We start from the raw sequence: 15,845 nt of genomic DNA, 5'->3' as shown, positions 1-15,845 counted from the left end.
ATGGTCCTTATCACATCAGATGAGAAGAATAACACATTATTTTAGTGTTATAGTGGAAGAAATCAGTTACCCATCTTCACAATATGCGCATCATATTTATAGAATTTTATTAGGAAAAGATCTTCAATAGATATCAATAATACCCATTACAAACCCATGTGTATGGAATGTTATTGTGTGCATCTCCCATGATCGAAAGCAGCACTTAACACAAAATGTGTTTAATACACAATTACAGCCTGTACGGGCATCTGGTGAAAAAGATTTTTATAGTTGCAAATCATAATATATCACTGTCCGAAAAGAAATGAAATGTAATACTTGTGAATATCCATATATATCCACTTATATACAAGCAAAACATAATGTGCTATAGAAGTATAGAACATGGACAAGTGAGGAAAAAATAAGAAGCCATTAGTACTTCCAGTTTGAAGCATAACGAAAAAGTGACGTGTGACATATTTAAGTACATCTGAATTTCCTCACTTTTCCTCTATGATTTGTTTCCAATGTTTGAACTGCAATTCTAATTCATAACCACAAAAATACAAGAATAACGCACCTTCAATCCAAACCGTCATTTTCTTCATCATCTGAAAAAACAGAAGCCATTTTCATGGCTAGTCTGCCAGCCATCTCCTTCCTGAGGGGGTCTGGCATCAATCTCAAGTTTTCACGCATGCGTGCCATTTCATGCATCAATTGTTCTAAGTCATCAAAGGCATGTTCCCTCCTTCCTCTATTTTCAGCATCTTCTAGACTGCATTCAGTTCTTTCTTCCAACTCACCTTGTTCTATCGTGCTTGAAACCAGTGACGTGGTTGCTTCTGCATGGTCCTCATCATGTACTGACAACACAGGAGTTTGAGACACTGACCCATTTTTTTGCAGAAATGAAGTGCATACATTCTGCTTTTGGACTTGAATGTTGCTAGGCTGTTCAACATGTACATTCTGAGACTCTTGTATATTTTCTCTTTCATCTGTTACATGAATATCTTGTGTACCATTATTAACAGCTACCCAAGGATCTTCTACCCCATCCCAAGGTTCAGCTGAGCCATTAGATAGGAGCTCATATTCAATTTCATATTCAGAATCATCATCAGAAAATTCTGCAATTGGTGTCAGATTGTCAGAGAGATATTTATCATTCCTGAACTGAAACTGGTCAATCCTCACATGGCAATCCAATAATAAGACTGCACTAACTCTAGAAAATAGGAAAAGAATACTCACCCTCATTTGGTAATACAGGTATGCCAGCCGATTTGCTTTGTGACTTTATCACCATGCCAGGCCACATATGAGCATAAAGAGCTTCCCGGATGCGATTTATTCCTTGTGAATCCCCATTGATTGACAAGCCTACAGAACAAATGATTCCAATCAAAAGATTAACTATGGCACTTTCCAAGTCACAGTGCGTGCACGACTTACAAGCAAACCTAAGCTAACAATTTTGAGTTCACATGGGACAATTTTGGAAATTGTGTTCCAAATTAGATACAAAACTCAGTTACTACAACAACAAAAAAAGCACATGCGTATTGAAACATTTAACACAAACATAAGCGTAAAGCAAGTATAAAACGATTTTAATAATACTGCAGTGATAATACAACAGAGATAAATCCCAAGGTATACTGCCAACATGCAGGCGTGTGTACTAGTCTCTCTCAAATACATAAATTTTTTAATACATTATTAATAGTGCTATAAAGTGATTATCGCTGTTGACTCACCTCAATTATCCTTAACATCATATTGCTCACGTGACTACAGTACTTTCGGGTATTGTAGTATTTTCAGGTACTAGAATATTTTCAGATACTTTTGACTATGGCCTATATATGTCTGTATTATTGTAAGAGGACTTCTACCTTATGGTAGTGATACCATGAACTTTCTATACTGCTGTTAATCTGGAATGCCAAGTATATTCAGGGATATATGGCTGGGACAGTTATGTATGCAGGTCTATATGAATCCTGTGTGATGTGTCATTTTTTTGAGCTGTTGGTCAATGCTCTATGTGAGGAAGCTTATGGTAGCTTCAGAAAGTTTAGTGCATAGGTTTGGTGTCTTTAGCATGTAGAAGATGATTTATTGCCTTTTTAGGTGCTTGCTTAGGGTACGTGATTTATGTCTTCTTTCCTAAATCTAACGTAGGAAAAGTACAATAATTGAAGTCTATTAATCACTGTGGACTATTAAGTAAATTTCTAAGGATAAATAATTAAATTATTTAGGTGACTTAAAAATGATCTCAACCGTTGATCTCCTATATCTACTAGAAGGAAGATTAAGGTTAAGGATTTGGGCTTAATGAAGATTATAAAGAAAAGCCTAAGGCAGAGGTGAAGACACAACACAAGTGGAAAAAGCAATTTTCTCTAAAGCGAGAGGCTCAGCTAGACTATAACAGCAAAGGAAGAGTGCAAGTTGAGTCGAGCGATTTCCAGGAGGCCAAATTGCTGAAGCGAGATTGAAATTTCCTGTAGCAGCAGAGGCTGAGTGAGGGGAAAGCGCAGGGCCGAGTTGCTAGTGAAAAGGTGGGTTGATTTCTCCAGGCCAAATTTCTTCAGAGGCTGATTTCCAATGTGCCGAATTCCCAGGGCCGAATTCTTCCAATGGGACCGAGTTATAGGTTCCAATCAAAGCATATTTCCTTGTAATTTCTCTGTGGATCGAAAGCCTGATTTCATGAGATTAATTAATGAAGGAGAATTGCCCTGGCTGTTTATATGTTGTAATATGTGATTGATCTCTCTCTCAATTTATTTCCCCTACACATTTGAATTTTTAAAAGTTGAACTACCAGTAACTTTATTTTTCAAGAATTCAGAATTTATTTGGATTATAAAATAAATTTCTAGAAATAAATAATTAATGCGAGAAAACAAATCTGGGCTGGTATTATCAGATTTAACATGGTATTAGAGTTCTGGAAAACTATGAAAGAAAGATACGAGATCACTAGGGTTTGCAGCAGCAAATTTCTTCTTTTTATGGCAACAGAATTATTTTTAATTTTGCAGCTGGATTTTTTTGGCCAGGGTTGAGTTGTGAGATGGTATCACCTAGTAGTTTGCAATATGTAGACAAGTTAGATGGGGCCTCTAACTTCAGTAGCTGGAAGGAACGAATAACCATAGTTTTAAAATGAATGGAGTGTGGAATTTTGTGAACACATATATCTAGGTTCCTTCGGATACAAACCAAGCAACCGAGCACAATCAGAAGGATGTGAAAGCAATAGGTATAAGTTTGGATGCTGTGAGGGATCACACAATTCCTCACATATCAAGGACGAACACAGCACATCAAATGTGAGTAGCCCTAACCGGTCCTAATCAAAACACAAATGAAAATAGGAAGATGGTGTTGCGTGAAAAAATAAACAACACTAGGATGAACAAATCGGAGATTGTAACAATTAACGTCGCAAGGATCTTGTTAGACTGGTGATGAGCTTTCAGTTGTTGGGGAGGCTGTGAATAATTCAAAGATTGTGAAAGTAGCTCTGAAAGGATGCACCAAGCAATGGACCATCTTTGTGGATGGGATCCTAGCTAAGCAACAACTTCCTAATTGGAGTCGGTTGTGGGATGATTTCATTCAGAAGGAGATCTGGGAGAATTCATTAACCAGAGGATAACGAAGGACTAGTGAGAAGAAAGAGGAGCTTGCTCTTGCTGCACAAGTGGAAAAAAGGAAAAGGGAAGGCCAAGCAGAACCAAAGTGGAGGTGGAATTTCACAAGGTAAAAAGGAGAAGGACATGAGCAAAGTCAAGTGCTTTGCATATCACAAGTTCAGGCATTTCTCCAATGAGTTTCCAAACTAGGAGAAGGGCAAGGGAAATATAGCCACGATAGCCAATGCACAGATTGACAACTTGGCTGAAAAGTTTAAGAACTTTTCCTTGGTGCCATTCTTTTATGGAACCGTCACGAGAGGTATCTGGTTTGTGGTAAGTGGAGTGTCTAGTCACATGACAGGATCTCAAAACATTTTCACCAACATGACCAAGGAGCCTAGAGATATACATGTAGAGCTTGGTGATAATACCAAGTATATAGTAGAAGGCATTGGTAGCATTGAGTTTTAGATGGACTCAAGAGGTATCATGGAGGTGAATGAAGTGTTGTTTGTATCAAGTTTGGAGAAGAATATCCTATAAATTTCGACCATGGAAGAGAGAGGACTAGACGTCAGCGTCATGGTAAGTGAACAAGTTGTTGGGCCGAAAGGCGCTGATCCTAGCGAGAAGCGAGTAATTGGGAGAGGGGAGAAGAATCTCTATATGTTGAGAGGACAACCGATGAAGACTCTTGTACATGAGAGTGACAAACAAATCAAGCTTTGGAAAAAGTGGATGGGCCACCTACACTATAGGGCTCTTCCTACATTACAAAGAATGATTACATGTATTCCGGAGATCGGGGTGGAGCAAGAGGGAGTGTGCAAGGGGTGTGCACCTGACAGGCAAGCAAAGGTTGTGTTTCCTCATAGCAAGAGTCGAGACCAGGTCCAAGGGTGTGTTGGACTTGGTGCATTCAGAAATTTGTGGTCCTATGTCAATGGAATCAATCACAGGGTCATTGTACCTGGCAACGTTCATAGACAATTTTTCCAAGAAGACTTGAGTCTACTTCCTGAAGACCAAAGGTGAGGTCTTCGATCGGTTAAAGAGTTTAAAGCTCTTGTGAAGAACCAGGCCAAGAAGAATATTAAAGTGCTAAGATCGGATAATGGGGGCAAGTATACCTCCAATGAGTTTCAACATTTTTGTAGGACAACAGGGATCAAGAAGGAGTTCACAGTACCTTACAACCCTCAACAGAATGGGATTCTTGTGAGAAAAAATAGGACCATAATGGAGGCAGTGAGGGCAATGATTTATAACCAAGAATTGCATATGTTTTTGTGGGCGAAGGCCTGCAATATAGTTATGTATCTACAAAATAGGAGTCCTCACGGAGTATTGGAGGACAAGACTCCTAAGGAGATGTTAATAGGAGTGAAGCCAGAGGTACGTCATCTTCGCATCTTTGGTAGCCCAATTTATGTTCACACTCCTACAAAGAAAAGGACTAAGCTAGAGCCCTTGTCAAAAAGGGGCATATTTATGGGCTATAACGAGGTCTCAAAGGCCTACCAAATCTACATTCCAAGACAGCGAAGAGTTATCATTAGTCAGGATTTTGAATTCGATGAAGGCAAGACCATTAGGAGGTCTCATGAGAGAGAGCCAGCAAGGGGCTCCTAAGGTTGAGCATGGACTAGCAGCAAGGAAAACCTATAGATCTGGAGGAGGAGCGAGATGTTCGTTCAAGCTCTACCAGGGGGGGCCGAGATGGGCAAAGCAGACCTGGAGAGATGTTGAGGAGCATGTGTAGGCACCTAGCAATAGTTTCAAGCAAACTAGACTAGCAACAAAATTTTACAATCATTTGGCCTTATCAAGCAGCATCAATGAGTCTAAGAATTCTACTTTTGAGGCTACAGATAAGCAAGTTTAGAGCGATGCCATGGTGGAGTATAGCTCCATTGTGAGGAATGATGTGTGGGACATAGTGTTGAGTCCACAGGGAAAATCAGTGGTCACTTCTCAATGGACCTTCAAAATAAGTCATGTAATTGATGGCAATGTCAAGAAGTACAAAGCATGGTTCATGGCAAGAGCGTTCTCTTGACAAGAGGGAGTGGAATACGAGGAGACATTTGTGCCTATCACAAGATATGCATCCATTAGAGTAGTCATGTCCATTGCTTCAAAGATGGGGTGTGTTACCTCCTAAGTTCCACTTAGCAAGGTATGATGTTAAAATTGGCAACTAGGGCCAAACTCCATGTGGGTCATCTTATTAATGGCAGTTGATATTTTTCTTGGATCCCTCTCATCGAGAGGTGTAGGATTGATCTAAAGATCATCCGATTCCGATAAGTATTCATGGAGATATGAATTTATTTGTATTATGGGACAATTCATCAAGGTCAGCCAAAAACCAAATAACCCCCACATGTGCTCAACGTTTTAGTATAAAAGGAGATGACTTTAGAGTCATTTTACACACACTTCTCTCTTGATTTCTCTCCACTTGTCTTGGGTTTTAGTGTGAGAGAAATCTAGGAGGAAGAAGCCATAGACATTGGAGGAAAGGAGGTTGCCCTAGCCGCAACAATGAAGATAGGCCAGCGAAGCTATGGAAGGGATCTACGTTGACCTAAAGGAGCTCATGGAAGAAGTTTAACGTAGCTATGGAGGAGGCCTTAACAAGCCCTAGCCGCAGTCCTAAAGCAGCCCTAATGCTATCCTAAATCTGCCCTAACCTGGCTAATCTAAAGCCTATTCATTCTGCCCTAAACGCTGGTCTATCCTGCCCTAGCCGCAGGCCACTTCAAGTGACTGAATTGTTGGATGGAGGGCCAAGGATTTAGGGCCAAGAGGGCAAGCTGCAAGGCCGAGTAGATGAGGAACTAAACGCTGGAAATTAAGTGATTGTTTGGGCACGTTGAGGAGACCGAAAGCTACAGCAAGCTAGGCCGCAGGCCATAGCAAGCTGTTGGAATTAATCTAGGGTTGCATTGAGATGGATAGACCCTCAAGAGGTCAACGTGGTATGAAGGAGCCTCTCCTAGGCATGGCCGCAGCACTAGAGGGCTAGTCATGCTTAATAGTGGGACAGCAAGCACGGTGCTGCAAATTGGGACAGCAAGCATGGTGCTGCAAAATTGGGACAGCAACATGGTACAACAATGCTACATTGGGGCAGCAAGCATGGTGCTGCAAATTGGGACAGCAGATGGTACAGCAATGCTTCAATGGGACAGCAGCAAGCATGGTGCTGCAAACACAATGGGACATCATGGTGTTGCAAGCACATTGGGACAGCAATGGTACATGATGCAGTACAGTGATGGGTACAACCATGATTGGTAAAGCATGATGGGATGCAGCATAGTAATGATGGGTGCAGCATGGTGCAGCACAGTGAGGTGCAGCATGATGATGAGGAGCAGCACAATGATAGGTGCCGCATGGTGATGGAGTCACCGGGGAGAATCAGTTGAAGCAGCATGTCTTCAACTGAGTTCAACTACCTCATGTATCATCTACTTAGCGATGATCTATGCTCTTATTTAGATAAGTCAAAGTGTTGACTTCTATTGTATATGTACTATCTCTCTCTCTCTCTCTGTTGATCTATTGAAGAACATATAAGAAGAATTGATCAAGAGTTTCCCCACATTGGGGTTTGTCCCTAGCTAGCGCCACATCTTGTGTCCTCTCATCTTGGCTTGTCTTCTGCGATTTATGTCTATGTTCTATCTGTTGTTTACTTTAAAGTTGATGTGATTGCTAATCTGGAAAAGATATTGAGCTAACTATGAAAATTGAAATAAATTGCTCTAAGCATAGAACATACCTAAAATTAACATATGAAGACCCCATGGCTTGATGCACAAGGCACTTGACAAATTTTCAAACCATAAGAGGTCCAGCAAGGCATTTCTACCCTTTTTTGTCACCTCTTCTATTTTCTTCTCTCAAATTCCATAACCTCGTAGGGGAATTGTAATAAATGAATGCTAGCATGACAAACTTATGTAACAGACTTAGGCAACTTGGGCCCTGGTTACTAAGTGAGTCCACTCTAGAATGTTTTTTTCACTTAACTAATTATTTTCACTTTCTAGCAATATATAACTAGTCAAGTTTTTTCACTCATATACCTCTAAAGCTAGAATGCGGCTTAATAGATGAGCCTTGAACATGTCCTAATGTCTGGGGTCAATGTATATTACCATGCTAGTTCATATCCAAAGTCTTATGGAATTTGACTAGGTATTTCTACAAAGTTTTAAATAATTAACAATTCTCGCAGGATGAGATTGTTAATTTTCTATGTAATAAAGTGGCATTAGGAAATGTTGGTGGCATGTGAGTGCTCAAAGTTCATGCTCAAAGCACCAACATTATCCTCATACCCACTTTGGGGGCCAAAAAATGATTATTTCCACATGCAAACCCACTTTTACTCATGAAAGTGGAGAAAAACATAAGAAAATTACAAAAAATGAACTAGGGACAAAAGAGAGCATGTCTTGAGACAAATTAAATGTGACCAGCGATCAAAGGAGTGACTTGGCCATCAAAGTTGAGTTGAGAGCTAACTTGGAGTCCACATAAGAAAGTCGAATTCATCACCAAGTGGAAGGCCAAATTAACAATCGTTAAGGGAGGTTGAGTTTGCCACATATGCAAGTCGAGTCTCCTTCGCTTGGATCACAGGTTGGTTGGCAACTTGGCAGATCTTAGCTAATTTGACTGGGACTTGAATGGGAGTTAACTCTCCCTTGTGTCTCCCCCTACACCTATCCTCAAAAGGTACCATGCAGCAGCTCTAGAAGACTCACGTTGGCAGCTAGGATGCTACAAGTGGGCCCCTTGTTAGATAGTTGTTTATTCATTATAGTTTTGACTAAGATGATGAGATTAGCCATGAGTTGAGTGGGAGTTGTCTCCCTTCAATTCCCCTCCACTACACACTTGTTCTACACAAACAATGCACAGGCCATGAGCCCTGATATGCTAGCAGATTTAGAGGATCACCTCCAGCAATCTAGAGACGGCTCACACCAGTCCAAGAGACACTTGGAATTTCGACCCAGCGTGCGAATCTTCACCCTTGGCCACTTGTTGATTGGATTTTCATTCAGATTTGCTTCTAAAAATTGTATAAATAAAACTCCCATTTTCTTATTCTCACATGGTTGGAAGCTTGAGCTTGGGGATACTACACCGGATTTTGTACTTGCTATCCCTAATAAAAAAGACTTGGGAGGTCCATGTGGTGTGAACTTGTGGAGTGTCTCTCTTGGCATGAGGTAACTTGTGTTTCTTTAATTTGTTAATTGCTCTCAGTAAATTTGGGCCCAAGTAGGGGCAGTGTTGCCTAAGGGAAGGATAAATAAGTATTTTCTTTTCCTTTGATTGTTTTGCAACTAGGTTGGATATTTTCATGTACTTGTTAATCGTGTAATTTATCTCTCCTTATTTGCAAATCATCTCCTAAAATTACTAATGGTTTTGAGCAAGTTTTCTTGAGTTTTAGCACAAGGCATTTCAAGGCTTGGAAGCTGGCCATGTCATTGGCTAGATCAACCAACTTTGAAGCACCAAGGAGCATATGATTACTGTAACACACCCACTACTAGCCCTAGCCCCTACTAAGGTAGCAAGAGGGCAGTTATTAGACTAACCCCGACTCCAAGGTTTCAATTATGGAGATGGGATCTAAATTTTTTGAACTCTTCAAAACTTAAAATGGACAGCACCATTACATTCGTCTCATCGAGACCTTTCCAATGGTACAAATTCCATCTCGAACTAACCTCTGGATCAAAAGATAGGATCCCTTCAAGGGTTTAGCCTATTAACTTCTACCAAGTCATTCTGGACCACCACAAGGCTCCTACGTAGCCTCCACGTGGTACGAATGTGGGCATCCAAGTCACAACCCATACGTCAATTGTCAACCCGTTCATGATGTTCAATACCCACGAGACCCCCTATATTCATGGTCCAATATATATATATATATATATATATATATATATATATATATATATATATATATATAGGGGGGGATCCCGTGAGTATATGTTCAAATTGGAAACTAGGGCCAAATTCCACTTTGAACAATTTATTTGGTGGAGATGATAATTGCATTGAATTCCTCTTTTCGAGAGGACCAAAATCGACCTAAAGGTCATCAAATTTGGACAAGCAGAAATGTGTTTTTGAATTTATGCTCACACATGTGCAAATTGTCATGGTCAGCGACATCATCATGTAGGTTCATGAAGCCCAAGAGACATGTCACTTCACCCTCGACAATTTGTATAAATAAGGGAAACCTCCAACCTCATTTGGCACCTCACTCACACATTCTTCTCTCTCATCATTTGATTAGTTCGTACAACTAATTGGGCACCTCTTTTCCTCACACGTGTGGCAGCAAAAGGACAAGTTGCAAGTTGAATTACAAGGCCGAAATTTCAGAAATTGTTGCAGGTTTGACCAGCATTGACCAGGGGTGATTTAACCTCCATTCACTGCGGTTTTTATGCTAGAATTTCGTTTTTGGCAAGCCGCATCCATTGGCCCAGGAACCGAGGCATTTTGATAACCTTGATCGCAAACCTATTACAGGGTTGACCGCAAAGTTGATTGCAGAATTTGACCAGGTTTGGCCATTGTTTTCATGACTATTTTGGGGTGACTTTGACCACCTTATCAGGTCGAGTTTGACTGGATATGGTCGAGCTGCTTTTAGGACATTTTGTTGTTGCTTTAACCAGCGTTGACTTTCTGGTTAGGATTATTTACTGCTGCAAAAAGTTTCAGATTTGACAGGGTTGTTTTGACTTTGATTTGGCAAGTGAATGTTGACTTTTGCACTCTCTCTCTCTCAGTGTGTTGAACATTTGATATAATAATAAGAAAAATTGATCAAAGGGCTTTCCCCATCTTGGGGTTTTTCCATGGCATCCACCAATTTGGTGTTCTCTTGTCTTGCCTTGTCTTCTACATTTTATTGTTCATGTTGTTATGTCCCAAATATAAAATTTCCAGAAAATAGATTCAGAAATTTAAGTCGTCAAAACCATAAACAATTTGCAACTGAATAATAGACAATATAAACATGCAAAAGATCTCGGCCTTATTTTATTAATATGTAAATAAGCTGGTACAAGATTAGAAATATGGCTGAGATGATGGCCCCAATTATATCTACAATAATGTCGCAACTAGCCTCCAAAACAAACTGAAAATCAATAAACTGCAACCTGTGAATCCTGAATGGATCCACCAAAGGAAGAGATGGGTGCTCGCCCACTCTCACTGAATCACCCAAGGGTTTCTGTCCTAGGGTTACTGCTAAAGTAGAGAACCGGGTTCTCAAAACCTCAGCACAAAGACAATACACAAATCCCAGATGTCTTCAAATGACCTCCTCCTCCTCTTTTATAGACTGATGGATAGATCTCCAAGCCTCTAGAAGCACCTTATTTATTTATTTTTATTATTCTAGAAGGTCCTCCATTGACTTTATCTTCAGTGACTTTAATTTTATTTTATTTCACATAAGTCACTTTAGGGTCTTTTCCTCCAATTCATTATTTTTCCTTAATTAAATGACTAATTAAAGTCATTTTTAATTAAGGAAAATGGTAAATCGCCCATCATACTGTCTTCAGCCATTGGAAGTCACTTCTCTGCATCCCATCATGTAGATCTTCTCGTTCTAGTTCCAATGATCTATTACACTGAGGTGTTCCATCAAATAATCTTCCCGAAATGCCACCTCGAGCATAATTAATTTAGGCCACATAATAATGCTAATTTTTGAAAGTTGTCGGAATGCAACAGAACGAAAGGCAAGTTGTGCGGATGATGGAATATGACAAGCAAATGCCATCAAATCCCATAAAAACTCCTCAAAATTGCTCTAGGAACCCCTATGATGCAATCCTGCTCCTGCAGCCTGGCCATCACATACCCTCGAAACCCATCTTGGTTGTACTATAGAGGAAAATAAAAATGGGGACATGACACATGTTCTATCTATAGTTATTGTCAATGTGACTAATGGTTAATGTGATTGCTATTGGAAAACTAAATCGGAAATTGCCATTGGGCTCCTAAAAGGACATTGAAGTAATTGTGCTGAGCATAGAGCATACCATTGTTAACTAAAATTAACATGGTATCAGAGCCTAGGTGAGGACAAGCCCAAGCAAGAGAGAAAAGCAATCTCTAAGAAATTTGTTGTACAAAGACTATTGACGAGACTCCATGGCTTCTACTTCTTACTTCAACTCTGAGGACAAGCTCAATGATAAATCTGACTATCATGCATGGAAGATGAGTTTGGACCTGACTTTCGAGGAGCATGAAGTATTGGACTATGTGCAGAGAAAAGTGGTGGGGCCTCCTTCAAATGCAATGGTTGCTGCTAAAACATTGGTGAGTCAAAGCAAAGAAAATTTTGGTTGACTCTATTCAAAAGCATTTGGTTGCCTATATTTCTGATTTGGAAACTTCTAAGGAAATAAATGATACGTTGGTTTGGATGTTCAAAGTGAACAATGCAAACCAAATCTTTTTTCTCAAAAACAAGTTGAAGAATATCAAGATGGATAAAGGAGAGTCTATTCAATCCTACTTCATGAGAATAACTCAAATCAGGAATGACTTGCTATATATTCAAGAGAGAGATTGATCCAATCCAAGTGATGATACCAAATGAATTCATGTTTCTCCTCTTTATACACTCATTAGGAGTTTGAATTACCTAATTTGAACCTACATTAGCCCATCAACTAAAATAATGTGCAAATAACTATCTTTTGGTGGCAAGCCTACCAAACTAGCTTATAAACAAACTAATAAGCCTCCCAAGGTCGAATAATCGAAAATGCATGTCGTTGGGCTCTCTAAAAGGCCTGATGAAGTCCGTAAGTGTCAAAATGATGAATTAGACTTCCAAAAGTAATGGACAAGGGTTGGCCCCTTGTTCTCCACATAATAAACTTGTGGTGCTCCCAATGGGCGTGAGGGCACACAAGTGATGTCATGGGTCTCCAAGTAATTCAAAGATGCTTGTAGACCATCTGTAAGGGCTCAGATGATGGTGTAAGTGATGCCACATCAGCATACAAGTCTTGGGTCATCTGCCAAGTGCATGGTACAACTTTGGGGTTGGCTGGGCAGAGATGAACCAGCTGCATCTTCCTCGTCCAATAGTTGGATCTCGAGCAATCTCTGAACATCTCTGGGGATCCATGGAGTGTTTTCTACTGCTGTGGAGGCCCATGACTCTCAACACACACCCTACATGTGCCAATGTAGCCCTCTGGAGGGAGCCCGTATAGGGAGACCAAACCCAAAATGGAGCCCACCTGCAATCCTACATAAGATCCAATGTGTCCCCTAGCCTTCCATTACAATAAGTCATCAAGGAAATAGAGTAAAAAAAACTTACAAACTGTGAAAAACAGATGGTGACTTCATACTGGCATGCCCTTCCATAATGGGCTTTGGCATGTGCTAATGTCTCCAAGCTCCAAATGGCATTAACCAAGTATCCTATTAAGTGGTTTTTGCTTCTAAAGGAGATAATATGTCCAAGGTACATCCTTTAAAAGGTGGTGGCATGTGATAAAGAGATGAATGGAGTAGGGAATGAAAAGGGGCAGCCCTGGGCCACATGTTGGGGTACAAGGATAGCTAGTAAAAGGGAAGCCCACGATTGGGTATATAATTTATAAGAGGGAGCAATCGTGGTACATGAGGTGCCCTGGCATTGATTTTTCCACCCTTCTTTATATGTTTTTTGCCTTTTTATGATTTTCGTTAATTAATTGCTCAGGGATCAAGGGGTAAGAGCATGATGTGTGAGATATGGCAGTGGATACCCCTTCCCCTTTAAGGTAGGGCGGTTCATTACCCACCAAAGGCTAGGACAATCATGGGTTCCTAAATGGTAAAGGAGATTCATCTAAGGCTTGTAGGAACCACGGTGATGGCCATGATGATGGGGTACAGCTCATGTGTTGGCTTTTGCCCACGTGATAAATGTTTTTTTCTGGTCATCTTTTGCATTTTGTGGTACATTTTCCTGTTGAATGTGGCCAACTATGCTTTTACTTTTCTTTTCAGTTGCATCAACCTCCGGGGCATCATTCCAGGCCCGACCCAAGGTGTGAGCAAAGGGAAGGGAGAGTTAACCCTATGTGGACCCAGTGGAGGAATATGGACCCGGGTGGGAGAAATGATGAATGGGGTTATAACAATGTTCCACCAAGGTTCCGGGATGAGGGGGCGAGGGAGCGAGGATACGCAAGAGCGGCCTATGCAAAATCTCCCCGCCAATTTTTAGGAAACGTGGGGGGACGTCAGGGTCTTAAAAACTTATAAATATAAAATATAATTTATAAATTGAGTCCACTATGAAAATTAGGTTTGGATTGAAAAGTTGCGGCATGATCATTGATATGAATATCATTATCTAATATCATATAAATTTAAAATTCTAATTTATAATCATACATTATGATTAAAGTTTAATCCATATTGATGTTCCACTTCCTACGATGAACATTGAATACTGAACAGTGAATATTGACATAAAATTATAAAAGTCAAGTCTCATACATCAAGAGTCAAAATTTTATAGAGTCAGAATAACATAAGAACATCAACATACCAAAAGATAAACAAGCATAATTTTACTCAAGCCTCAAGGTAATGCCCCACTAGTCTCTAGTTCTACATCCAGCTACTGCATGAATAAATCATAATCAACCATATCACCATCTGAATCTAAATCACTAGCATTCTCAAACATGCTAAGTGGCACACCAACCAACCCCATCTGTCTTGCACCAAGTCTCTCCTCCATATCTACTTGTGCATCATCCTCTAGATCAACATTCCATCGTGTTGCTGGTCCCTTCAAATACTCAGGTGTCTTCCTATGCTCAAGACATAAGGCACTATGCACAGCAACTAACTTCTTCGCTCTTTTAGAGGTAAGCTTGTTCCTCTTGATAGAGTGGATGAAGCTATATGTGGAACAATTCCTCTCTACTGAAAAGGAACTAGGAACGTCTTGCGAATGGCGTGAGGGGCCAGGGCAAATAATGAATTAAATTTATCAAAAAAAAAAATTGGAACGCTAAAGTATTAAAACTAATGTCCCCCCAACCCCCCATGTCCCCCCACCCCCCGTGACCCCCCACGTCCCCCCCGTGACCCCCCACAACCCCGCACGACCCCCTTTTCAAAAACGACCCCTCAGCACAAGGAAACGACCCCCTGGCACGTCCCCCTGCGTACCTTGTTTTTTGGGAGCTTGGGGAAACGACCCCTTCTCATCCCCAAGTCCCCGGAGCGCAGGGGAGCTAGGAAACTAGACCCCTGGGGGGCGAGTCCCCGTGGAACACTAGTTTATCATGAGTGGAAAGAGGGCAATATATGTGGATGAAGGAGCGGGACCACACAACCAAACTCAGGGTTTCCCATGAAATACGATCCCTAAAGCCAAATGGTCAGTAAAAGAGATCCCACAAAACTAGAATCCAAGGTTAACATGCAAAAGGGGTCTAGGGGACAAGAGCATAGACCTAGCCCATTCTTTACCGAATCCTCCCATTAATCCATGCCCATAAGTGTTCATGATAAGCAAACTACAATATTCAATTACCAAATGATAAGGCATCCCTTTCGGTTCGGGAGGCCCATCTTCAAACATACAATCATGACAAAAGGGCGAGGGATCACATGTCTGGCCCAGGTGGCAGAGAAAAGGTACAATGAGCTAGTTGGTGGATGCAAGGGGTTGTTGGCTGCCAGCTAGGGACCATCTTGGAGAAAATATTTCTCTTAGGGAATTACACACAAAATGGTGGGTAACAAAGCCTACATCAAATGGATGTCAAGACTACTTTCTTGCATGGCTCACTTAAGGGGGAAATCTACTTGGAACAACCACAGGGGTTTGGAGTACAAGATCGAAGGTCTCATGTATACAGGTTGAAGAAAGCCCTCTATGGGTTGATGCAAGCTCCTAGGGTTTGGTATGAGAGAATTGATAGCTATCTTATGAAGCTGAGATTTACTAGAAGCTATGCTAATCCAAATCTATACTTCAAGGTTGAAAAGGACATGCCTCTTATTTTGGTCCTTTAGGTTGATGATCTCTTTCTAACTGATGCAAACCCTCTCATTTATCACTGTAAGATCGAGTTGACTTCCAAATTCGAG

General features: G+C 40.7%; 1 protein-coding gene across 1 annotated transcript in view; it reads right to left on the bottom strand.

Annotated features, from left to right (window-relative positions):
• Positions 1–242: 242 nt before the first annotated feature.
• The window catches only part of LOC149235272 (GTP binding protein), an 83,376-nt gene continuing 67,773 nt past the window's right edge, over positions 243–15,845 (bottom strand). Inside the window, exons 5-6 of the mRNA XM_089372061.1 lie at positions 1,243–1,371; positions 243–1,118 (exon numbers count right to left, since the gene is read on the bottom strand). Of these exons, the coding sequence (XP_089228187.1) occupies positions 568–1,118; positions 1,243–1,371 (680 nt within the window). The 3' untranslated portion in view covers positions 243–567. The remainder of the gene's footprint in view (positions 1,119–1,242; positions 1,372–15,845) is intronic.

The sequence above is a fragment of the Pinus tabuliformis genome, chromosome 8 (genome assembly GCF_031772625.1).
Source record: "Pinus tabuliformis cultivar Carrire ecotype Pingquan chromosome 8, CPIR1, whole genome shotgun sequence".
In the NCBI taxonomy this organism is placed as follows: Eukaryota; Viridiplantae; Streptophyta; class Pinopsida; order Pinales; family Pinaceae; genus Pinus; species Pinus tabuliformis.
The sequence above is the reverse complement of the archived record's forward strand: the minus strand, read 5'-3'. Positions and strand labels throughout refer to the sequence as shown.